Raw genomic sequence first — 27,124 nt, 5'->3', positions numbered from 1 at the left:
TGAGTGGTGATAAGTGGTTTCTGCATGCATACCAGCTAGGAGAGAAACCAACCACACTCTAGGAGTTTGTCTGTATTCCTTCTCTGCTGGAGTAGAGTCTTGAAGTCAAAGATAGTCTGATATCAAGGCACTGGGTGGAAATCAAAAATTTAGAACAGAGGGCCTCACCCAGCATCAGTGAATAGAAGGCGAAGGATTGGTGAAGCCCTTTGCCGAGGTCTGTATACCCAGCTGCATACCATATGTTCAGTTTTTCCTTGAGATATCTCATTAACTTCAGGATGCACTGGAATAGCAGAGGTTTCCTCTCCTTTCTTTCCTGGATGAGAAAAAAAAAAATGGTTTTAGTTTGGTCTCTTCATTTTAACACATACACACATACACCCAGGCAAAGAAAATGTTGAGGCTCTGCTATGTGATTGGCATTGTAAATGGTGATGGGGATACACTGGTGGATAAGAAAGATCTAGTTCCTGCCCTGATGAAGCTCACAAAGGGGAAGTAAATGCTAAATAATTTATATACTTAATTATATAATAATTATAATTATTTAATTATATAATAGTTGTAATTAATAACTCAAGGTTATTATTTAATTACAAACTACCATAAACACAACACAGGAATATGTGAAAATAAATTCCTTTTGGGCTAGGGGTAGGAGTGGTGAAGGATCAGAGAAGGCTTCTTGGAGGAAGTGACACTTAAAGTGGGGACCTGAAGGATGAATAGGAGTTTCCAGGCAAAGGTGATGGTGGGCATGTGCATAGAGCAGAGAGTTCCAGATAGGCAGAGACATCAGCCTGTAGAACTGTCCTGAATCAGGAGGGCTTTTACAGTTTGGGAAGTGGCAAGGGACCTCTTCCTGTGGTGCTGCCTTTTAGAGAAGCAGGCATTTCTGCCTCCCTTTCCACCCAAGTTTGCACTTGAAGGATAGTGTAAAACCTTTGTCTTCTCCCTTCCTTGTTCCTTTCAATGGTCAGAAGTCCTATATGGGAAGAGGTTTGAATGGCATCCCTAACCCAGGAGATTTTACTGTCCAGGTGCTAGATGCTCAGGCTGCTGCCTTCATGAATAGAAGAAATTTCCTTAGGATGCAGGAAAGAGACATAAAGACCTTCAGTTTAAATCCTCTAAGGCTTATTGTGGGCATCATTCATTCTTCACTCAGCACCTGCCATCAGACTTGGCAACATTCATTTACTATATAAATCAGTATGACGACTACACAGCATAGACTTCTGGGAGCTTCAGCTTCAATATTTAATGTGTAATTCAAATATGCCATTAACAAATACATATTGTTTCTGAGTTGGGTGTTGCTATTTTCAATAAAATGGTTCAATCAATGAATTTTAAACAAAAGGTAGAGGGTGACAGTATAACACAGTGGTGGAGAATAGAGGCTCTGAAGTCAGATGCTTTGGGTTTGAGTCTTGGCTCCTTTCTCTATTAGCTGCATGACATAGGGCAAGGGACTTGTTCTCTTTGTGTCTCAGTTTCCATTTCTGTAAAATGGGAATAACGCCATCTATAGGTTATTGTGAGGATTAAATGAACTAGAAAATGTAAAGCAAATACTTGGAGCATAGCAAGTACTCAATAAATGTTAAATAATAGTGTTATCTATGTAAGGATGTTTATATAAATAAATTCACATATTGGATTAAAAAGCCTTTTGTTAGAATTTTAACATTGCACCTACAACTCATTATGAATCTTCTCCCACAGTTTCTTGATGGAGAAGGCAATGTGATTTCATAAGCTTCTCTGAAGTCCCAGCACCCAGCATTAAAATAAATACTCATTGCATGTTGGTTGACTAAATGGATGATCATGTGCCCTAATCTGAGGTTTGGAACATAAAGTCACTCAATATATAGTTCTGTGTCTCCCATTCCTTTTCAGGCCCTATGGGAGGAAGCATTTCTCTCTTTATCCTTCCATACCTAACCCAGATGCTATAGATGAACTTTGGTGTCAGACCTGAATGCTATAATCTAGCTGCTTCACTTTACCAGCTGCAAGCTTTCAGATCCTAATTTTGTCAGTTGTGAAAAGGGAATGATAATAGTTTTCTGCAATAATATTGTGGAGATTTTTAAAAATTACCTAATAAAATGCTTAACATAGGGAATATGCCCAATACAAGATAGTATTATTTGTTATTGTGTTATTTAATGTGATCTTAAGCAATCTAGTTTCTCCAGAAAAGAGGACTTTACATTAATTATGATGTGCCAGGCATTTTTGTGGGCACTGTTCACATGCATTATCCCTTTTAGTATAAGATCTAGAACCTAGAGTTTGTCCTGGTCCAGTTTCTCTACTGTCTGCACTTCTAAAAGTTCTATTAGAAGAAGATTCATGCTCGTCTCCCTGGTCTCTTTTAAGCTTCCCTTTCCACCTCCTAATGCCTATAAGCATATTTTAAAAGGTAATGGTTTGCACATGTGGAAATTGAGAAACCTGAGGCAGAGCTGAATTTTTTTCTTTCTAACACAGCAGGAAGGATAAATAATAACCATCTGTCTAGACTTCCAGTTGAAGATTTGTGCTGGAGGAAATAGGCCAAACTGGCTTCTAGAGATTTCCAGGTATTGGAAGGACCAGGTTTTACAGGGCTTCCAGTGGATTCTAAGAGTTACACAGCCAGCCCTACCATCTCTCCACCACCCCAACTAATGACTTGAAATCAGTGGTCTTCGGCACTGGCTGCTAAAATGCTCCCACCTGGGGAGCTTTAAAAATTACCAATGCCTAGGTGTCACACAGACCAATTATATCAGAATCTTCTAGGGGTGAGAACCCTTTGGGACTTCTAAAAAATTCCCAGGTTATACTAAAGTAAAGCCATAATAGATAACAACTGACTTAAAAAAATGAAATAATGCCATTTGCAGCAACATGGATGGACCCATACATTATCATACTAAGTGAAGTAAATCAGGTAGAGAAAGACAAATATAATATGCTATCACTTATATGTGGAATCTAAAAAAATGATACAAATGAACTTATTTATAAAACAGAAGTAGACTCACAGACATAGAAAACAAACTTATGGTTACCAAAGGGGAAAGGGGCAAGAGGAAAGGGAGGAATAAATTGGTAATTTGGGATTAACAGATATACACTACTATATATAAAATAGATAAACAAGGATCTACTGTATAGTACAGGGAACTATAATCAATATCTTGTAACAACCTATAGTGTAAAGGAATCTGAAAAACATTTTATATATATATATATATGAATAACTGAATCACTTTGCTGTATACCTGAAACATTGTGAGTCAACTATACTTTCTAAGAAAGAAAGAAAGAAAAGAAGAAAGAAAGAAAAGAAAGAAAGAAGAAAGAAAGAAAGAAAGAAAGGAAGAAAGAAAGAAGAAAGAAAGAAAGAATATGGCCTCATTGGACCTACTGGATGAAGCTTTTGTGAGAAGAAAACATATATATGTTGAATATCTATATATGTCAGACATTTCCCACATGTTTTCTTACTTAATCTGAAGAATAACTCTGTGAGGTAGAAATATCTCCATTTGACAGATGAGGAGACTGAGCAATGAAAGTTTCAGTTATCTGCTTGAGATGACAGAGGTAGGGTTAGGTTGGGATTCTAACCCATTCACTCACTCAACAAACATTTGTTAAATGCTTATTATGATACAACAATGAACAAGGCAGAATCTTCTCATGGAGTGTACATTCCAGTGGTGAGGGCAAACAAGTAGGTACGAAAAATAACGTCAAGTAGTGATAAGTGCTAGAAACACAACTAAAGCCAATGATGGGGGTAGAAAGTAATTGCAGTTGGTATTTTAGATAGAGAATTCACCAAAGCCCTCTATGAAGTGACATTTAAATAGTCCTGAGTGGAGAAGCAAGGGAGAAAGCCATGAAAATGTCTGGAGAAAGATCATTCCAGGAAGAAGCTATCACAAGGGCAAAGGCCTCAAAGAAGAGAGTATTTGGTGCATTCAAGCAATAGCTGAGAGAAGAGCCTAGCTGACACGGGATGAAAAGAGAAAAGTGGGTTAGATATTTGCAGAACTAAAGGGCCTTATGGGCCATGCATGTGACCCTTCATTATGCCCTTCTAGTGATATCTTGCTTTGTAGGGGCCACCCCTCCCTCATCCCAGTGCTGTGGTTTGGTGGGAATGATCCTTAGTTCCAACTCCAATCTTGGTTTCTGATTCGTTGAAGACTATTTTGGTATCCCAATTACAGTCTTGGTTCAAAGACGGACATGAAACTCAGTCTGAGTCTCTGAGATGAGAGGAGATATCTGTTACAGTTTCTTAGCTAGTAAAGTTCTCTCCTTCTTGGCAGGACCTCCCAGAAGAGAGTGCTGTAAATATATGATGAACATAGCTGCCAGAGCTATTTTGCTATTACAGGAGTGCCCAGAGCAGCTGGGACAACAACATTTAAAGGCTGAAGATGATGCCAACACCGGGTAAAGCAAGCAGGTAGCCAGAAAGAGAACAGATCCTTGATCTGACACTTGAATGGCTAGATCAAACCATGTCTATAGCTCTTGCTGCTGCAAGACTTTTAAGTTACATAAACCAAATCTCTTTATTGTCTAAACAAACTGAGTTGGCTTTTCTGTCCCTTCAGTATAAGTAGTTCTAACTAGGAATTACTATGGATTTTTTCTTCCTTAATAAAAGGGAGGTTAAGCTCTTAGCCATTTTTCTGTGCTATCTTGAGTGATGGGCCATCAGAAAATGTTTGAGAGGATCAATGAACCTCTGAGGCTACCATCATTCCCTCCTAATTTCCCCCCATCAGTAGTCATGCTATAGCCCTGCTCCATGCTTCCTGCTCTTCTTCTTTCTTTCCCTCACTTCACAGGCTCCACTGTGAAGAGATTCAAAGTTGGGGTCATATTTCATTTTTGTAAAATACTACTTTAGATCTTAGAACATACCATGTTTGGAGGAGTCTAAGCTCTTTTGTGTTTGTCTTCATGGGAGTTTGTATCATTTCTTGAGATATTTTTAATCACTTTTGGAAGTTTTTCAGTCATAATTTCTTCACATATTGCTTCATCTATACTCTCTTCCTCCTCTCCTTCTGTGACTTAATTACACATATGTTGGATAGTGTCACCATTTCCTATATGTCTCTTATACATTCTTTTTTGTATATACCATCATCTTTTCTCATTTATGCTTCAATCTGGATATTTCCTATTGAATGATATTCCAGTTCACTAATCCCCTCTTCAGCTATCTTCTATTAAACACATCTGTTGAGTTTTTAAATTTAGTTTTTGTATTTTTTAGTTCTAGATATTCCATTTGATTCCTTTTATAGATTCAAATTAATGGCTGAAAATTCTTCATCTTATTCATTTTCTTAAACATATTAATTACAGTTATTTGAAAATCCATGTCCTGTTTTATATCATTCATGACCATTTCTAACTGAACATTTTGTATGGATAATTCTAGAGATTTTATGAGGTGTTAACATCTTCCACAGAGGGGATTTTCCTTCTTTCTGTTGGTTGTTCAATTTGAATTTCAAATGATAGCTTTCAAAGAAATATTGTTTTGTATTTTTAAAAATCTTTATTGGAGTATAGTTGATTTACAATGTTGTGTTAGTTTCAGGTGTACAGCAAAGTGAATCAGTTATACATATAGATATATCCACTCTTTTTTTTTAGATTCTTTTCTCATATAGGCCATTGCAGAGTATTGAGTAGACTTCCCTATGCTATACAGCAGGTTCTTATTAGTTATCTATTTTATATATAGTAGTATGTATATTTCAATCCCAATCTCCCAATTTACCTTCACCCCACTTATCCCCTGATGACCATAAGTTTGTTTTCTTTTCTTTTTTTTGGCTGCCTTGGGTCTTCATTGCTGCACATGGGCTTTCTCTAGTCGGGGTGAACGGGGGCTACTCTTCCTTGTGGTGTGCGAGTTTCTCATTGCAATGGCTTCTCTTATTGTGGAGCACAGGGCTCTAGGTGTACAGGCTTCAGTATTTGCAGCACATGGGCTCAGTAGTTGTGGCGTGTGGGTTCTAGGGCATGCAGGCCTCAGTAGTTGTGATGCATAGGCTCAGTAGTTGTGGCTCACAGGCTCTAGAGCACAGGCTCAGTAGTTGAGGCACATGGGCTTAGTTGCTCTGTGGCACGTGGGATCTTCCTGGACCAGGGATTGAACCCATGTCCCCTCCATTGGCAGGCGGATTCTTAACAGCTGCACCACCAGGGAAGTCCCTATAAGTTTGTTTTCCACATTTATGACTCTACTTCTGTTTTGTAAATCAATTCATTTGTACCCCTGTTTTAGATCCCATATATAAGCAGTATCATATGATATTTGCCCTTCTATGTCTGACTTACTTCACTCAGTATGACAATCTCTGGGCCCAGCCATGTTGTTGCAAATGGCATTAGTTTGCTCTTTTTTATGGCTGAGTAATATTCCCTTGTGTATATGTACCACATCTTCTTTATCCATTCCTCTGTTGATAGACATTTAGGTTGCTTCCATGTCCTGGCTATTGTAAATAGTATTGCAATGAACATTGGGGTGCATGTATCTTTTTAAAAATTTATTTGTTTATTTATGGCTATATTGGGTCTTTATTGCTGCATGCAGGCTTGCTCTAGTTGCAGTGAGAGGGGGGTATTCTTTGTTGTGGTGTGTGGGTTTCTCATTGTGGTGGCTTTGCTTGTCATGGAGCATGGGCTCTAGGTGTGCGGGCTTCAGTAGTTGTGGCACGCGGGCTCAGTAGTTGTGGCTCATGGGCTCTAGAGTGCAGGCTCAGTAGTTGTGGTGCATAGGCTTAGTTGCTCCATGTCATGTGGGATCTTCCCGGACCAGGGCTCGAACCCATGTCCCCTGCACTGGCAGGCAGATTCTTAACCACTGTGCACCAGGGGACTCCCACATGTATCCTTTTGAATTATGGTTTTCTGGGGGTATATCCAGTAGTGGGATTGCTGGGTCATATGTTAATTCTCTGTTTAGTTTTTTAAGGAACCTCTGTATTGTTCTCCATAGTGGCTGTATCAATTTACATTCCCCCCAACACTGTAAGAGTGTTCCCTTTTCTCCATACCCGCTCCAGCATTTATTTTTTGTAGATTTTTTGATGATGGCTATTCTGATTGGTGTGAGATGATACCTCACTGTAGTTTTGATTTGCACTTCTCTAATAATTAGTGACATTGAGCATGTTTTCAGGTGCTTTTTGGCCACCCATACATATTCTTTGGAGAAATGTCAATATAGATGTTCCACCCATTTTTTGATTATTTGTTATTTGATTTATTTATTTTGTTATTGAGCTGCATGAGCTGTTTGTATATTTTGGACATGGATCCCTTGTTGGTTGCTTCATTTGCAAATATTTTCTCCCATTCTGAGGGTTGTCTTTTCATGCTGTTTATAATTTCCTTGCTGTACAAAAGCTTATAAGTTTACTTAGATCCCATTTGTTTATTTTTGTTTTTATTTTCATTACTCTAGGAGGTGGGTCAAAAAAGATCTTGCTGTGATTTATGTCAAAGAGTGTTCTGCCTTTGTTTTCCTCTAAAAATTTTATACTGTCTGGCCTTATATTTAGGTATTTAATTAATTTTGAGTTTATTTTTTAATTAATTAATTAATTTTAACATCTTTATTGGAATATAATTGCTTTAGAATGGTGTGTTAGTTTCTGCTTTATAACAAAGTGAGTCAGTTATACATATACATATATCCCCACATCTCTTCTCTCTTGCGTCTCCTTCCCTCCCACCCTCTCTATCCCACCCCTCTAGATGGTCACAAAGCACCAAGCCAATCTCCCTGTGCTATGCAGCTGCTTCCCACCAGCTATCTATTTTACACTTGGTAGTGTATATATGTCCATGCCACTCTCTCACTTTGTCCCAGCTTACTCAACCCCCTCCCTGTATCCTCAAGTCCATTCTCTAGTAGGTCTGCATCTTTATTCCCATCTTGCCCCCAGGTCCCCATGACCATTTTTTTTTTTTTTAGATTCCATATATATGTGTTAGCATACAGTGTTTGTTTTTCTCCTTCTGACTTACTTCACTCTGTATGACAGACTTTATGTCCATCCATTTAAGTACAAATAACTCAATTTCATTTCCTTTTATGGCTGAGTAATATTCCATTGTATACATGTGTCACATCTTCTTTATCCATTCACCTGTTGATGGACACTTAAGTTGCTTCCATGTCCTGGCTATTGTAAATAGACCTGCAATGAACATTGTGGTACATGACTGTTTTTGAATTATGGTTTTCTCAGGGTATATGCCCAGTAGTGGGATTGCTGGATCATGTGGTAGTTCTATTTTTAGCTTTCTAAGGAACCTCCATACTGTTCTCCATAGTGGCTATATCAATTTACATTCCCACCAACAGTTCAAGAGGGTTCCCTTTTCTCCACACCCTCTCCAGGATTTATTGTTTGTACATTTTTGATGCTGTCCATTCTGAGTGGTGTTAGATGATATCTCATTGTAGTTCTGATTTGAATTTCTCTAATGATTAGTGATATTGAGCATCCTATCATGTGTTTGTTGGCAATCTGTATACCTTCTTTGGAGAAATGTCTATGTAGGTCTTCTGCCCATTTTGGATTGGGTTGTTTGTTTTTTTGATATTGAGCTATATGAGCTGCTTGTAAATTTTGAAGATTAATCCTTTGTTGGTTGCTTCATTTGCAAATATATTCTCCCATTCTGAGGGTTGTACTTCCGTCTTGTTTATGGTTTCCTTTGCCGTGCAAAAGTTTTGAAGTTTCATTCAGTCCCATTTGCTTATTTTTGTTTTTATTTCCATTTCTCTAGGTGGTGGGTCAAACAGGATCTTGCTGTGATTGATGTCATAGAGTGTTCTGCCTATGTTTTCCTCTAAGGGTTTGATAGTGTCTGGTCTTACATTAAGTCTTTAATCCATTTTGAGTTTATTTTTTGTGTATGATGTTAGGGAGTGTTCTAATTTCATTCTTTTACATGTACCTGTCCAGTTGTCCCAGCACCACTTATTGAAGAGGCTGTCTTTTCTACACTGTATATTCTTGCTCCTTTATCAAAGATAATGTGACCATATGTGTGGGGGTTTATCTCTGGGCTTTCTATCGTGTTCCATTGATCTATATGTCTGTTTTTGTGCCAGTACCATAATGTCTTGATTACTGTAGCTTTGTAGTATAGTCTGAAGTCAGGGAGCCTGATTCCTCCAGCTCCATTATTCGTTCTCAAGATTGCTTTGGCCATTCGGGGTCTTTTGTGTTTTCATATAAATTGTGAAATTTCTTGTTCTAGTTTTGTGAAAAATGCCAGTGGTAGTTTGATAGGGATTGCCTTAAATCTGAAGATTGCTTTGGGTAGTAGAGTCATTTTCACAATGTTGATTCTTCTAATCCAAGAACATTGTATATCTCTTCATCTATTTGTATCACCTTTAATTTCTTTCATCAGTGTCTTATAATTTTCTGCATACAGGTCTTTGGTCTCCTTAGGTAGGTTTATTCCTAGGTATTTTATTCTTTTTGTTGCAATGGTAAATGGGAGTGTTTTCTTAATTTCACTTTCAGATTTTTCATCATTAGTGTATAAGAATGCCAGAGATATCTGTGCATTAATTTTGTATCCTGATACTTTATGAAATTCATAGATTAGCTCTAGTGGTTTTCTGGTAGCATCTTTAGGATTCTCTATGTATAGTATCATGTCATCTGCAAACAGTGACAGCTTTATTTCTTGTTTTCCGATTTGGATTTCTTTTATTTCTTTTTCTTCTCTGATCGCTGTGGCTAAAACTTCCAAAAGTATGTTGAATAATAGTGGTGAGAGTGGGCAACCTTGTCTTGTTCCTGATGTTAGTGGAAATGGTTTCAGTTTTTCACCATTGAGGACAATGTTGGCTGTGGGTTTGTTGTATATGGCCTTCATTAAGTTGAGAAAAGTTCCCTCTATGCCTACTTTCTGCAGGGTTTTTAACATAAATGGGTGTTGGATTTTGTCAAAAACTTTCCCTGCATCTATTGAGATGATCATATGGTTTTTATTCTTCAATTTGTTAATATGGTGTATCACATTGATTGATTTGTGTATATTAAAGAATCCTTGCATTCCTGGAATAAACCCCACTTGATCATGGTATATGATCCTTTTAATGTGCTGTTGGATTCTGTTTGCTAGTATTTTGTTGAGGATTTTTGCATCTATGTTCATCAGTGATATTGGCCTGTAGTTTTCTTTCTTTGTGACATCTTTGTCTGGTTTTGGTATCAGGGTGATGGTGGCCTCGTAGAATGAGATTGGGAGTATTCCTCCCTCTGCTATATTTTGGAAGAGTTTGAGAAGGATAGGTGTTATCTCCTCTGTAAATGTTGATAGAATTCACCTGTGAAGCCATCTGGTCCTGGGCTTTTGTTTGTTGGAAGATTTTTAATCACAGTTGTTTCAATTTCAGTGCTTGTGATTGGTCTGTTCATATTTTCTATTTCTTCCTGGTTCAGTCTTGGCAGATTGTGCATTTCTAAGAATTTGTCCATTTCTTCCAGGTTGTCCATTTTATTGGCATAGAGTTGGTTGTAGTAATCTCTCATGATCCTTGTATTTCTGCAGTGTCAGTTGTTACTTCTCCTTTTTCATTTCTAATTCTATTGATTTGAGTCTTCTCCTTTTTCTTGATAAGTCTGGCTAATGGTTTATCAATTTTGTTTATCTTCTCAAAGAACCAGCTTTCAGTTTTATTGATCTTTGCTATCATTTCCTTCATTTCTTTTTCATTTATTTCTAATCTGACCTTTATGATTCCTTTCCTTCTGCTAAATTTGTTTTTTTGTTGTTGTTGTTGTTCTTTCTCTAATTGCTTTAGGTGTAATGTTAGGTTGTTTATTTGAGATGTTTCCTGTTTCTTAAGGTAGGATTGTATTGCTATAGACTTCTCTCTTTGAACTGCTTTTGCTGCATCCCATAGGTTTTGGTCGTCGTGTCTCCATTGTCATTTGTTTCTAGGTACTTTTTGATTTCCTCTTTGATTTCTTCAGTGATCACTTCATTATTAAGTAGTGTATTGTTTAGCCTCCATGTATTTGTAGTTTTTACAGATTTTTTCCTGTAATTGATATCTAGTCTCATAGCATTGTGGTTGGAAAAGATACTTGATACAATTTCAAGAATGTTCATTGAGCACTTGAGAAAAATGTGTATTCTGTTGTTTTTGGATGGAATGTTCTATAAATATCCATTAAGTCCATCTTGTTTAATGTATCATTTAAAGCTTGTGTTTCCTTATTTATTTTCATTTTGGATGATCTGTCCATTGGTGAAAGTGGGGTGTTAAAGTCCTTTACTATGGTTGTGTTACTGTCGATTTCCCCTTTTATGGCTGTTAGTATTTGCCTTATGTATTGAGGTGCTCCTATGTTGGGTGCATAAATATTTACAATTGTTCTATCTTCTTCTTGGATCGATCCCTTGATCATTATGTAGTGGCCTTCTTTGTCTCTTGTAATAATCTTTATTTTAAAGTCTATTTTGTCTCATTTGAGAATTACCACTCCATCTTTCTTCTGATTTCCATTTGCATGGAATACCTTTTTCCATCCTCTCATCTCAGACTGTATGTGTCCCTAGGTCTGAAGTGGGTCTCTTGTAGACAGCATATATACGGGTCTTGTTTTTGTATCCATTCAGCCAGTCTGTGTCTTTTGGTGGGAGCATTTAATCCATTTACATTTAAGGTAATTATCAATATGTATGTTTCTATTCCCATTTTCATAAGTGTTTTGGGTTTTTACTGTAGGTCCTTTCCTTCTCTTGTGTTTCTTGCCTAGAGAAGTTCCTTTAGCATTTGTTGTAAAGCTGGTTTGGTTGTGCTGAATTCTCTTAACTTTTGATTATCTGTAAAGGTTTTAATTTCTCCATAAAATCTGAATGAGATCCTTGCTGGGTAGAGTAATCTTGGTTGTAGTTTTTCTCCTTCATCACTTTAAATATGTCCTGCCACTCCCTTCTGACTTGCAGAGTTTCTGCTGAAAGATCAGCTGTTAATCTTATGGGGATTTCCTTGTGTGTTATTTTTCCCTTGCTGCTTTTAATATGTTTTCTTTGTATTTAATTTTTGATAGCTTGATTAATATGTGTCTTGGCATGTTTCTCCTTGGATTTATCCTTTATGGGACTCTCTGTGCTTCCTGGACTTGATTAACTATTTCTTTTCCCATATTAGGATAGTTTTCAACTATAATCTCTTCAAATATTTTCTCAGTCCCTTTGTTTTCTTCTTCTTCTTCTGGGACTCCTATAATTCGAATACTGGTGCATTTAATGGTGTCTCAGACGTCTCTGAGACTGTCCTCAGTTCTTTTCATTCTTTTTTCTTTATTCTGCTCTGCAGTAGTTATTTTCACTATTTTATCTTCCAGGTCACTTATCCGTTCTTCTGCCTCAGTTATTCTGCTATTGATCCATCTAGAGTATTTTAAAATTCATTTATTGTGTTGTTCATCATTGCTTGCTTCCTCTTAGGCAAGTCTTAGGCAGTCTTCAGGTAGACTGCCTATTTCCTCTTCATGTGTTAGGCCTGGTGGGTTTTTACCTTGCTCCTTCATCTGCTGTGTGTTTTTCTGTCTTTTCATTTTGCTTATCTTACTGTGTTTGGGGTCTCGTTTTCACAGGCTGCAGGTTCCTAGTTCCCATTGTTTTTGGTGTCTGTCCCCAGTGGCTAAGGTTGGTTCAGTGGGTTGAGTAGGTTTCCTGGTTGAGGGGACTAGTGCCTGTGTTCTAGTGGATGAGGCTGGGTCTTGTTTTTCTGGTGGGCAGGTCCACATCTGGTGGTGTGTTTTGGGGTTCCTGTGGCCTGATTATGATTTTAGGCAGCCTCTCTGCTAATGGGTGGGGCTGTGTTCTTGTCTTGCTAGTTGTTTGGCATAGGGTGTCCAGCACTGTAGCTTGCTGGTCATTGAATGAAGCTGGGTGTTGGTGTTGAGATGGAGATCTCTGGGAGATTTTTGCCATTTGATATTACATGGAGCTGGGAGGTCTCTTGTGGACCAGTGTCCTGAAGTTTGCTCTCCCACCTCAGTGGCACAGCCCTGATGCCTGGCTAGAGCACTAAGAGCCTATCCTCCACACGGTTCAGAATAAAAGGGAGAAAAAATAGAAAGAAAGAAAGAAAGAAAGAAAGAAAGAAAGAAAGAGAGAGAGAGAGAGAGAGAGAGAGAGAGAGAGAGAGAGAGAGAGAAAGAAAGAGGATAAAACAAGATAAAATAAAGTTATTAAAGTTAAAAAATAAAAAATTATTAAGAAAAACACTTTAAAACATAAAAAAAAAAAAACAAAAAAAACTGGACAGACAGAACCCCAAGACAAATGGTGAAAGCAAAGCTATACAGACAAAATCTCACACAGAGGCATACACATTCACACTCACAAAAAGAGGAAAAGGGGAAAAAATAATATATCTTGTTCCCAAAGTCCACCTCCTTAATTTGGTATGATTTGTTGTCTATTCAGGTATTCCACAGATGCAGTGTACATCACGTTGATTGTGGAGCTTTAATCCACTGCTCCTGAGGCTGTTGGGAGGGATTTCCTTTTCTCTTCTTTGTTCGCACAGCTCCAGGGTTTCAGCTTTGGATTTGGACCCGCCTGTTCATGTAGGTTGCCTGAGGGCATCTGTTCTTCGCTCAGACAGGACAGGGTTAAAGGAGCAGCTGATTCGGGGGCACTGGCTCACTCAGGCCGGGGGGAGGGAGGGGTACGGAGGCAGGCTGAGCCTGCGGCGGCAGAGCCCAGCGTGACGTTGCACCAGCCTGAGGCATGCCGTGTGTTCTCCTGGGGAAATTGTCCCTGGATCCCGGGACCCTGGCAGTGGCGAGTTGCTCAGGCTCCCGGGAGGGGAGGTGTGGAGAGTGACCTGTGCTCGCACTCAGGCTTCTTGGTGGCACAGCAGCAGCCTTAGTGTCCCATGCCCGTCTCTGGGGTCTGTGCCAATAGCCGCGGCTCGCGCCCATCTCTGGAGCTCCTTTAAGCAGCGCTCTTAATCCCCTCTCCTTGCACACCAGGAAACAAAGAGGCAAGAAAAAGTCTCTTGTCTCTTCTGCAGGTGCAGACTTTTTCCCAGACACTCTCCCAGCTAGCTGTGGTGCACTAACCCCCTTCAGGCTGTGTTCACGCCGCCAACCCCAGTCCTCTCCCTGTGATCCAACCGAAGCCCGAGCCTCAGCTCCCAGCCCCCTCCCATCCCAGCGGGTGAGCAGACAAGCCTCTCGGGCTGGTGAGTGCTGGTTGACACCGATCCTCTGTGCGGGAATCTCTCCACTTTGCCCTCCGCACCCTGTTGCTGCGCTCTCCTCCGTGGTTCCGAAGCTTCCCCCCTCCACCACCCGCAGTGTCCGCCTGCGAAGGGGCTTCTAGTGTGTGGAAACCTTTCCTCCTTCACAGCTCTCTCCCACTGTTGTAGGTCCCATCCCTATTCTTTTGTCTCGGTTTTTTCTTTTTTCTTTTGCCCTCCCCAGGTACATGGGGGAGTTTCTTGCCTTTTGGGAGGTCTGAGGTCTTCTGCCAGCATTCAGTCGGTGTTCTATAGGAGCTGTTCCACATGTAGATATATTTCTGATATATCTGTGGGGAGGAAGGTGATCTCTATATCTTACTCTTCCGCCATTGTTTCAAATCCAGTTGAGGATTTTTGCATCTGTATTCATAAGTGATATTGGTCTATAATTTTCTTTTTTTGTAGTATTTTTGTCTGGTTTTGGTATCAGGGTGATGGTGGTCTCATAGAATGAGTTTGTGAGTGTTCCTTCCTCTGCAATTTTTGGAAGAGTTTGAGAAGGATGGGTTTTAGCTCTTCTCTAAATGTTTGATAGAATTCACCTGTGAAGCCATCTGTTCCTGGACTTTTGTTTGTTGGAAGATTTTTTTTTTTTTTAAGATGTTGTGGGTAGGAGTTTATTAAGTAATTTATTTATTTTTGCTGTGTTGGGTCTTCGTTTCTGTGCAAGGGCTTTCTCTAGTTGTGGCAAGCGGGGGCCACTTTTCATCATGGTGCATGGGCTCTCACTATCGCAGCCTCTCTTGTTGTGGAGCACAGGCTCCCAACGTGCAGGCTCAGTAGTTGTGGCTCATGGGCCTAGTTGCTCTGCGGCATGTGGAATCTTCCCAGACTAGGGCTTGAACCCGTGTCCCCTGCATTAGCAGGCAGATTCTCAACCAGTGCGCCACCAGGGAAGCCCGTGTTGGAAGATTTTTAATCACATTTTCAATTTCATTACTTGTGATTGGTCTGTTCATATTTTCTATTTCTTCCTGGTTCAGTCTTGGAAGGTTATACCTTTCTGAGAATTTGTCCATTTCTTCCAGGTTGTCCATTTTATTGGCATCGAGTTGCTTGTAGTAGTCTCTTAAAATGTGTACAAAAATTTGTTTCACTAAACATATAGATATAAATCTTGAAGAGTTCTTTGGTGAGATATTAGTAGGATAAGTACCTAGCTAGAAGATTCTCAGATCTAAGGGACTGTACAACTGAAATTCTAATAAGTAATATCGACTTCTTTTATAAATGTGCTACATTCTTCTTAAAGGGGTATCACTAGAGACTGCTTCACGATATAGTACAGCTTGGAGAATTATGCCTTTTACAACCCAACTGACCTAAAGGATAGCCATCAAGGAAAACTTCACTCTTATTTTTTCTTCACTGGTAAGCCACTTACATTTCTGGGAGCAATGAGATGAAACCCAACAAACAAACCATTGGGGCTAAGTCACAGCATCAACTAGAGCTCTGGGAAGAGGAGGTCTCTTGAGGAACAAAATAACCAAACTCACTGGGAGGCAAATCAGATGACAAATAAGATGAAGCTCTGCTCAACAACTCAACAAAATTCTGCCATCTGTGAAAGAAAAGGAAACATAATACCTGTCATCAATGTGGAAAGCTCTGGAAAATGTTCAATAAAGCTTAAGGCTTATACAGATAGTGATATTAAAGGAGGTTTTTGATGTCTGTATCATTTACGGTGCAGTGAAGGAAACACAAGCTACTTTAGGTGTCTCTACTAGAAATGGAAATTAGGCACCCACAAAATTATTGTAGTGGCTAGTAGAATGGAGGCTGGTGTCTGCTGCTGGGCTAAGGGTTAGGCTTCAGAAGATGTAGTCCAGAGTCCAGGGAACTGCAGGAAATTCTGGCTGATGTCTCAGGTGCCCTTGGCCATGAGTTTGGTGATGAGGCAGTATATAGGGCATTCTAGCCACCAGAAAAACTGATGTCTGCCAGGGTTATTGGAGTTGCTACTACCGCAGAAAAATAATAAATACTTATAATGTCCCTGCCCCTCTTCCCAGTCTTCCTGCCTTTCAAATCTCATGCAATTGCATCCCAGTGATGGAACTTAAATCAATTCCAGAACCTCAATGTCAAGGGAGCTTTGGAAATGTTCTTTTTAGCCTTCCTAAGTGTGGGAAGTATTACAACATAGGAAAGAACATAGAAGGGGATAGAAATGGGTGCTAAGTGCAAATAGATAATATTTAGTGAAGTCCCCAAGCAGAAATTGCATTGAAGAATGTGTGAGCATTTGACAATCAGGGAGTCATTTAAAACTTACAAGTACTTTAGGAACACTTTGGTAGTGAGAATCACTTATATTTGCTTCCCAACATCCATTCTCCATTTATATAAAAATATGTTTCTCTGGAGTAATGGGCTACAGTCAATGTCCCATACCCTCCCCTAGACAATGTTGTGACCCACTCAGTCTAAATAATCTCAGTCTATCACTTCACTTTCCCTATCCCTCCCTCCCTCCCTTCTTCCCTCTCCCACTCTCTGTCTCTGTGTCTCTTATTAATTTTTGTTTCTGGTGCTTCCTGAAGTTTCATTTCCCCTGATTTTGTGTGTAACTCCATATCTTTTCAAAATTATTTCTTTTTGCTTATGTTAGCAAAAAACATTTTCTGCTTCTAGCAACCAAACTACAACTGATAAGAATTGTTATCACTTCTTTGCCCATCAGAAGTCAAGCAAATATAAAGAGCCAATTGTGAGAATATGTCCTGTGTTTTCTAGGAGAGTTTTAATGCCATGTGATTTTATTCTTTTTATTTTTAGTTATTTTTAATGGAAGTATAGTTGATTTACAGTGTTGTGTTAGTTTCAGGTGTACAGCAAAGTTACTGTTTTATTTTATTCAGTTTTCTTTTTCAGATTCTTTTTCCTTATAAGTTATTACAAAATAACCTGTATAGGTATACAGAACCACAAGTCAGATAAGCTGATGACTATATCAGCTGCTGAAAGGCTAGGCAGGGAAAAGAAAGTTGGAAAAGTAGCATTCTTAAGGAATATTAATAAACATACAAAGATCTGATATTAGCACAGATCTGGAAATGAACTACAGTAGAAGCATCTCCTGTCTTCTACACTTCCTGCAATTCCCTCCTCTTAGGAGGGCCAGGTTTATGCCTACAGCATCTTCTGACCCACTGAACAACAACACAACAAAAACCTAAATCCATTTATATTTCCACATTGCATAACATTTATTTTTCAGAACTGTTAGGAGTTAGCAAATATTCAGTAAGGGCTCTGGACAAGATGGCACCAGAAACTCTCCTGCCCATTCTTGAATTTTTGCTGACAGCAGGGGATGGAAATTACAGGAAATTTTTCTAAGTACTGAACTTGGACACTGCCTGATTTAAGTGGTATATAGAACTTAAGTGACCAATGAAATCCTTTAGATCCTCTAATAAAATACCTTCTTTATTCCATACTCTTTATATTACTCTAGGACCTTCAAAGAGCCATTGACAATTTAAGTGTGAGAATGGGTTCTTGTTGCTATAAAAGATAGTGTAATTCAAATCACAGAACTAGGTGCCAAATTCTTCATGTTGAGTCAGAGAGGTCAGGATTGAAGGACAAGGTATGTGAGCCTGACTGTAGATTCAGACAGATCTGCGTTCAAATTCTAACCTCATCCACACTTAAGTTAAAATGGCCTTCAATTAGCGTTCTGAGTACTTTGTGTGCATTCTCTCATTTAATTGAGACAACCATCTTATTAGACATGTAAATGACTTGCCTATGGACACGCCGATCAATGGAGGAGCCACGATTTAAACCCTGACTGTCTGACTCCAAATCCTGCACCCTTAACCATTGTACTCTATGGCCTTACACATGAATGTAATATAACTTGATTTCAGTTACATCCCCCCCCCCGTTTGGAATTCCATGAACATGGTTTCAGTGTCTTCTGATATCTACTATTGCAGAAGTTGGGTTTTTTTTTTGTTTTTTCTGTTTTTTTTTTACTTTAAGTTAAACATATTTATTATGGTGTTTAAATGCCAGATTGAAAGAAACATATTACAGTTGACACTTGAACAGGGCACTGGAGGTTGGGGTGTGCTAGGGGCGCTGACCCTGTGCCCAGTCAGAAATTCATGTATAATTTATAGTTGGTCCTCCATATTAGTGATTCCTCCTTTCCACTTGTCCACATTGCTAAAGTTTGAGGTCAATCTGATGTGGATTCATTTATAATTATTTTTTTCATTTATTTGCTTTAGTTTAGTTTTATTTTGTTTTGGCTGCATCCTTAAATAATTTTCTTTGTCTCTGTAGCACAAAAGTTTTGTCAGGAGGGACGTGGATACTTTTTTTCTTAATTTAGTTTAGATCATAATGAATCCATTCAGTCTGTACACAGAGGGTTTTTCTTTTTCCCATCTCTGCAAAATTTCTTCAGCTGTGACTTTTGGTTTCATTCCTTGTCCAATTCTTCTAGTTTCTTATTCCACAATTTCAGGGCATCTTAGGTTCAATTTCTATTTTTATTCTTCTATCTCTACTATCCGTTTTCATTTTTTTCTGTTCTTTTTCTCTAGATTTTGTGGAAACCTCTCAAGTTTGACATTATGCACTAGAATTTCTTTAGCATTAATTTTGCTGTTCATTGATTTCTAGTTATCCCTTTTTCTTTTGTAAATAATATTTTATTAAAACACCACCCCAGGGCTTCCCTGGTGGCGCAGTGGTTGAGAGTCTGCCTGCCAATGCAGGAGACGTGGGTTCGTGCCCCGGTTGGGGAAGATCCCACATGCCACAGAGTGGCTGGGCCCGTGAGCCATGGCCGCTGAGCCTGCACGTCCGGAGCCTGTGCTCCACAACGGCAGAGGCCACAACAGTGAGAGGCCCATGTACTGAAAAATAAAAAATAAAAAATAAAACACCACCCTGGCCATTCGTTATGTGTTGTTTTTGGCTGCTTTCAGGCCACAATGACATAGTTGAATAGTTGCAACAGATTATAGACCCACAAAGCCTTTAGCATTTATTATGTGACTCTTCAAAGAAAAGGCTTGTTGACCTAAACATTTAACATAAATGTCTTAATATCATTAAATATCTAACAATATTCAGATTTCCTTGATTGTCTTATTTTTAAATTGAGATATAATTGACATATAACATATTAGCTTCAAGTGTACAGCATAATGATTCGATATATGTATATATTGCAAAATGATCACAATAAGTCTAGTTAACATCCGTCACCAAACATAGTCACAATCCTGGTTACCTCTTCATTATGCTGTAGAAGTTTCAGTTTCCTTGAAACTATCCACATTTCACCAAGTTCATTTTAATTTCTTCTGTTTCACTTTAGTGCTTTTTACATTTCATTTTTAATCTCATTATGCTTATTACTTTACAATTCATCTCAACGGAGACATGGCTCCTTATATCCTATAGAAAACACCAGTGGCTTTCTAAATGTTTTCTAGTTTCTAGAGTAAATCATTTACAAAAGTTTGCTGTTATTTGCAGTCTGTAGGATCATTATTACACCTCCCTGTTCTGCAGTATTTTCGAAAATTAGGCCTCATATGTTAGGGTTTTCTCTTTATTCAGTGTCAGTGAGGAACTGTTCACATTCTGTACAACCCAATAGATGAGTTTCATAAGTTTCCCTTGGTCCTACTCACTGCTCATTCAGCCCCTCAGTCAAGGGGTGAGTGAAGACTCCCACCAGTATTTGGTGCTTCTCAGGCATTTTTCTTGTGTCCCTCTGTTGGGACCACCTCAGAGGTGGGATCTTCTCACCACACCTGCTGTATATCAGACACTAAATTTGTGTAGTATGTTATAATGGGTACCCTTGTTGACCTGAAACAGATTGCCAGATATTTCTCCAGCAAAGATGGGTTTATTCAGGATCAATAGAGAATTGCAGTTTGTGGTCTGCAATCATGGTGAGCCATGCTCAAGTCCCCCAGACAGCAAGGGAAAGAGAATGCTTTTATAGAAAGGAAAAGGGAGTTGGGAGGGCTATAATAAACAAAGTGTCCATGGCTTCTCATTGGCTGAGTCCTTGCCAAGAAAGTCCTTCCTTACTGTTGGGCTCTAATATCGCAGGGCATGAGAGCTTTCCCTTCTGGTCTCCCAACTCTATATAACTGAGGTTTCTGTATATTAATTTTTTACACACTCCTCAACATATACAACTACCAGGGATCCCCTCTTTCTTCTTCAACCCACGTGACTTTACATTTCCATATGCAAATACCACAGCCAGGTCTAGTTATTCCTGCCTTCTTCACCCCAACATTCTGCTCTATCATTCCTAGAAGCTGTGGTCTCTGTATAGGCAAAAAAAGCAGTGTGTGGCTAAGTGTACTGGTGTGTAACCTTGGGTGAGGGAAGGAGGGGAAGGAACAGTACTCAGGTGGATACAGAAAGTAGCATCTATGTCATTTTCTGGTTGGTTAAGACTTGGGGCCTCCAAATCAAGGGGAAGGGATGAAATATGAATATGAAATATGAAATATGAAATATCTTCTGTCTTATGCACTTTTGTTTTTTTTTCTTTTTTGTGGTACGTGGGCCTCTCACTGTTGTGGCCTCTCCCGTTGTGGAGCACAGGCTCCGGAAGCACAAGCTCAGTGGCCATGGCTCACGGGTCCAGCCGTTCCACAGCATGTGGGATCTTCCCAGACCAGGGCACGAACCTGTGTGCCCTGCATCGGCAGGTGGACTCTCAGCCACTGTGCCACCAGGGAAGCCCTGCACTTTTTATAGGTAGGCAGGACAAAGCTTGGGGCACCAACTCAATGATTTTCCCAGATTCCATGTGTTTATAGTCAGTGCAGCTTCTTTCTAGATTCAGAGACTAGAGTGCCTATTAGTTTTTGCTTCTGGTGTGTGTTTTTTGTTCTTTTTTGTTTTTTTTTTTTGGTTTTTTTGCCTCTTCACTTGTTCATTGGAATTTTAATAAAATTAAAGTATCATCTGTTATGCAGATGTCAAAAACAAAATGGCAGCTATTTCATAGAAACATCCTTGTAATCTTGATGATGTTACTTACAGGTGACATGTTTCTCTCTGAGTTTTATACAGGCTTCAATCAAAGGTGTGCCAGTACTTCCTTCCCAAGCTCAATTGCCTTTCTCCACCTTGTGAAATGTATGCTCAGGCCACAATGGACAGTTTGGTTCTCCAAACCTATGTTCTTGTTGCTTTTTTGTCTTGGCACACACTGCTCCCTCTATCTCTGAGTTACTCTTCCCTATCCCTCATCTGGTGAGCTCCTACAAGTCCTACCAAGCTCAGCTGAGTATTAAGTAGTACTGAAGAGCCAGCTCTGTTCAGACTGCTAGAATCATAGTTAATTCCCATGATTTGAAAAGTTAAATCATTAGAGCCATTCCCTTGAGAATCCTGTAATCTACTATTCCAGCTGAGGGGCAGAAAATATGCTAGGAAAAGGAGGCAGATAGAAAAAAGACTATGCAAGGGACTGTTAGCCTGTAGGGGCTATATAGTTTGCTAGGGCTGCTATAACAGAACACCACAGACTGGGTGGCTGAAACAACAGAAATTTATTTTCTCACAGTTCTGGAGGCTAGAAGTCCAAAATCAAGACGTCTGTAGATTTGGCTTCTTCTGAGGCTCCTCCTTGCCTACAGATGGCCACCTTTTCGCTATGTCTTCACAGGGTCTTTTCTCTAAGGATGGGTGAGCCCAACCTTAGTGTCTCTCTGTGTGTCCAAACTTCCTCTTTTTATAAGGACACCAGTCAGATCAGATGTGGGCTCACTCTAATGGCCCCATCTTAATTTAATCACCTCTTTAAAGACCTTATCTTCAAATACATGGTCTAAGGGCTGGGGTTAGGGATTCAACAAATGAATTTAGGGGGCATAAAATTCAACCCATAATAGGAACAAAGATTTAAAGAATCCCAACTTTTGGGACAATTCACTTAAGGACTCTGAACCTCATTTTATTCATCTGTGAAGTGGGTATAAAAATACATTAACTCACGGGGCTGTTGGGAGTATGAAATGAGATAAGCTATGTAGAGCATGTAGCCCCATGCCTGGACATGTGAGGTGTACATGCATCAATCCTTCTGAGTCAGGAGGTTATTTTGGTTGTTATTTTACTCAGCTGCTGGAAACCTCATCCAACTGCACCATCTTTCTTTACTTTCACCTTCTTAATCATGTTGCCTAAACTATATTCTTCTCACCTTCCAGTTACCTGTGAGAAGCATAGCCCTTCCTTGATACATAATCAATAAACTCTCAAATCCAGAAAAAAGGATTCTTTTTCCATTTGACAGGTGGAAAATTAAGGTTCAGAGAAATTAGTGACTTGTCCAAGTTCTCAAAGCCAGTGCACATCAGTGTTGGGATTTCTATGTAGGCCTATGTGATTCTGGAGCTCATGATGCCTTTCTGCATGGATGGGGGCTGAAGGGGTAGTGGAGGTGGTAAACCGGTGAGGAGATGCTACCTGAAAGCTGTGGGCTTCCCTGGATTATACATGCCCCTGGAACTTAAAAGTTTCCTCACTTTGTATTCATATCTTACACCTCTCCTGGGTCCTAGGGCAATAAGATACTGAGCTCCTCAAATCCAGAACTGGGTTCAGCACCAAGCCCAAGGGTAGAGCTGGCTATGAAATGCAGGCAGTTTGCCTAAAGCCCCTGTGCCTAGCCACCATCCTGTAAGCCTTTAAGTTGCGTAGGACTTATAGGAGAGTTGGTATAGTGTATTAAAAGCCAAGACCCCGAAACTAGAGAGTCTGCGTTTGACTTAGCCTTATTGATGAATTCATTTATCAGTTACATAGTAGTTTTAGCCTTTCTGTTCCTCAGCTTCCTCATTTGAAAAATAATAGTACCTATCTCATGAGGTATGTGTAAGGATTAAAAGAGTTAATATTTATATAGCACTTAGAACATTGCCTGGTATATAGTAAACACTATATAAATGTTGGCTATTATTAATAATAACTCTATTAGCAACATTATTATTAGAATTCTTACCCCATATGTATTATGGGCTCTGGAAGAGAAGATTAGAATTAATGAACTCTTAAAAGCCAGATCTGGTTTCCAGGACCTAACCAATGGGCAGATTCATATCATGTCTCTAATAGCTCACTGCCTAACAATTTTCATATTCCCATTAAAAAGTAATTGCTGGGGCTTCCCTGGTGGCGCAGTGGTTGAGAATCCACCTGCCGATGCAGGGGACATGGGTTCGTGCCCCGGTCTGGGAAGATCCCACATGCCACGGAGCGGCTGGGCCCGTGAGGCATGGCCACTGAGCCTGTGCATCTGGAGCCTGTGCTCTGCAATGGGAGAGGCCACAACAGTGAGAGGCCCATGTACTGCAAAAAAAAAAAAAAGTAATTGCTGAATCAGACACCTCATGTTTCCTTTATCTCCTAAAATCCTCTGGTTGTTCCTAGGGTTATCAAACTAGTCCTTTTCAACCTAGTTGCACTCCCAATAATGTGCCAGATGTGTATAAGTTCTACTTGGGGCTATGTCAATTGCACCACTCTATTTACGAAGCCTCCATAGCAGCTTCATTATTTATCCCCTCCCATGACACAATTTGGCTTATGTGCCTATATATATATATATATATATATTTTTTTTTTTTTTTTTTTTGCGGTACGCGGGCCTCTCGCTGTTGTGGCCTCTCCCGTTGTGGAGCACAGGCTCCGGACGCACAGGCTCAGCGGCCATGGCTCACAGGCCCAGCCGCTCCACGGGATGTGAGATCTTCCCAGACCGGGACACGAACCTGCATCCCCTGCATCGGCAGGCGGACTCTCAACCACTGCCACCAGGGAAGCCCTGCCTATGTTTTAAACTGGGTTTGAAGCATTTAATTTTGCCAATATAGTTTTAGAGTATTAGTTTGCCTCCTGTTCTCCCTCTGCCCTCATAAATTACCATTTACTGCAAAGTCACACAGAAACATTAAATTCTAATTCTGACTTACATATTCCTGGGCAAAAACTGGGATAATAATTTCCATTCAACACAACCTGAACTCACTCACTCATAAGGGTGATTCAGAGTAGAGATTTGAAATCATAATCAAGTCTTTCTCAAAATCGCCTTATCTTGGCAGTCATTCACTAATGTCTCTGCTTGGTAGGGAAACGGCAAAAAACAAAATCTCAATGTTAAAACACACACACACACAATACAACTTTGCAGCAGCATTCTCGAAATTGCTCCTCTCATCAGCTCTTGCAACGTGATCGTTGAAGAAAAGCACACAACTCATTTTATTTGGTTAGATGGGGCTACTCCCACATCACCATAATCCCTTCTGATGTTTTATTGATTCTAAAGGACATTTAATCAGGAAGCAGCTCAGCACTAGAATCCTGCTAATTAGTAAGCAGCCACATTCCAAATGGGTTCCCAATAGAACAGCAGATTAATGGACAATATGTACTAAAATAATGATTCATGCATTCAGCTTCTAAAATGTGTGTCTAAATTGCATCTTTAATCTCTTAAGGATATAGGTTTGCATACAAAGCCCTTAATTGAATGGATTTAATTCAATAGAAGAAGATTTAGTCAATGACTGTCTAAGGATGAAACAGGTTTATCACTTATAAATGCAATTCTTCATTGGTCTCATAGTTTTGATGTCCTTGAACATTCAAAAGTCAAAGACAGGTGAATAAAAAAATCGGTGTGCTTCTCTGATATACACATAAAATAGTGGGAAATTGAGAATTTTGATATAATTGTAAGTAGCCTAACCTCATTTGTTCCCCATTCACTCTTATTCTCATATCTCTGATTCCTAGAATCTTGGTTCTGGACCCCAACTTCTAATCAAGCATACTCAGTATAATGTGAGCTTTGACACTTGCATTTTCTGCTTTTATACTGGTGCCTTTTTGGGACTCCTAATTTTGGCTTACTGACTTTCTACTTGGCTCTAAGCCCAACTTTTTTGCTTTTCCTGCTTAACTGCCTCCCTCACCTTCACCCAACCACCTCCAATATTTTAGAGAAGGAAAACAGCCATGTCCAAACCTGGTCTAGTGGAAATTCATTGGCTATGCTCAACTTCCTTTCATCATTTATTTACCACTTGATGTCCCCATAACCTTTTTTTTTTTTTTTTTTTTTTTTTTGTGGTACACGGGCCTCTCACTGTTGTGGCCTCTCCCGTTGCGGAGCACAGGCTCCAGACACGCAGGCTCAGTGGTCATGGCTCACGGGCTCAGCCGCTCTGCAGCATGTGGGGTCTTCCTGGACCGGGGTATGAACCTGTGTCCCCTGTGTCGGCAGGTGGACTCTCAACCACTGTGCCACCAGGGAAGCCCTCCCCATAACCTTTTATCACCATGTGATATGTCACATATTCTACTTTATTTATAATTTCTCTTCCCCATTAGAATATAAGCTTCATGAGGGAAGTGTCTTTGTTTCATTCATATCTATATTCCCAATGACTACAATAGTGGTTGGTATACAGTAGGCACTCAATAAATATTTGTTAAATGAATGAATAAATGGATTAATCAAATATTTACTCTGTACCTATCATGTGCCAAGCACTGGCCTACAAGATGTTGGAATATAATGTGTCACGATCCTTGCCAGCATGGAGATCACCATCTAGACATTAAATTAACAAATCACACAAATAAATACATAATAACAAACAGTGACAAGTGATAGGAAAGAACATTTCTGAATGCTAAGAGAGAGTATAGCACAAGGAACATGATTTTGATGAGATGGTTAGGGGAGGCTTTCTTCAATTTGACCATAAGCTAAGGATTAGGGAAAACTCATGTATCTGTATCCCTCACAGTATTTTGAGACTTTATTCTTCCTCTAGTTCGGTTCAATTGTCCACAAATATTTATCAAATACCTACTATGTGCCAGGTAGCACTCTATACACATGGGATGCATCAATAAATAAAACAAAGATTCTGCTACCTTATGGCACTATAGTCTATAGTTTATCAGAGACTGACAGATAACAACAATAAACAACATACATCAATTTGATTAAAAGTTTATACATTAAATGTTTATAAGTGTATAGAAGGAAGCAAAAGGAGAGGTTAAGGGGAAGAAAGGATCAGGGGACTACAATTTTTTTAAATTTATTAATTTTTGGCTGCGTTGGGTCTTCATTGCTGCATGCAGGCTTTCTCTAGTTGCATTGAGGGTGGCTACTCTTGGCTGTGGTGCATGGGCTTCTCACTGCAGTGGCTTCTCTTGGAGTATGGGCTCTAGGTGTATGGGCTTTAGTAGTTGTGGCACAAGGGCTCAGTAGTTGTGGCTCATGGGCTCTAGAGTGCAGGCTCAGTAGTTGTGGTGCACAGGCTTAGTTACTCTGGGGCATGTAGGATCTTCCTGGACCAGAGCTCGAACCTGTGTCCCCTGCATTGGCAGGTGGATTCCTAACCACTGCACCACCAGGGAAGTCCACTACAACTTTAAATAGAGTGTTTAGTGTAGGCCTAATGGACAAGGAGACAACTGGGGAAAAACTTAAGGTGAAGGAGTAAGCAGGGAGATATTTGGGGGAAAAGCATTCTAGGTTGAGGAATCATTCAGAACATAGGTGTTAAGGTGGATGTGTGCCTGATATGTTTGAGGAAGACAAGGAGCACAGTGTGACTGGAACAGAATGAGAAAAGGAAGTTGTAGATGGAGCCAGAGAAGTGACGGAGGGCAGGTCAAATAGAACCCTTTATGAGGACTTTGATTTTTTTCCTGTTGAGTGAAATAAGGTGCTCT

The 27,124-nt window shown here is 39.6% G+C and overlaps 1 protein-coding gene across 1 annotated transcript in view; it reads right to left on the bottom strand.

Annotated features, from left to right (window-relative positions):
* The window catches only part of C1H1orf87 (chromosome 1 C1orf87 homolog), a 94,870-nt gene that overhangs the window by 10,796 nt on the left and 56,950 nt on the right, over positions 1-27,124 (bottom strand). The window contains 2 exon segments of the mRNA XM_059077800.1: positions 240-319; positions 15,850-15,914. Coding sequence (XP_058933783.1) covers positions 240-319; positions 15,850-15,914 — 145 coding nt within the window.

The sequence above is a fragment of the Kogia breviceps genome, chromosome 1, assembly GCF_026419965.1.
Source record: "Kogia breviceps isolate mKogBre1 chromosome 1, mKogBre1 haplotype 1, whole genome shotgun sequence".
Classification (NCBI taxonomy): domain Eukaryota; kingdom Metazoa; phylum Chordata; class Mammalia; order Artiodactyla; family Physeteridae; genus Kogia; species Kogia breviceps.
The sequence above is the reverse complement of the archived record's forward strand: the minus strand, read 5'-3'. Positions and strand labels throughout refer to the sequence as shown.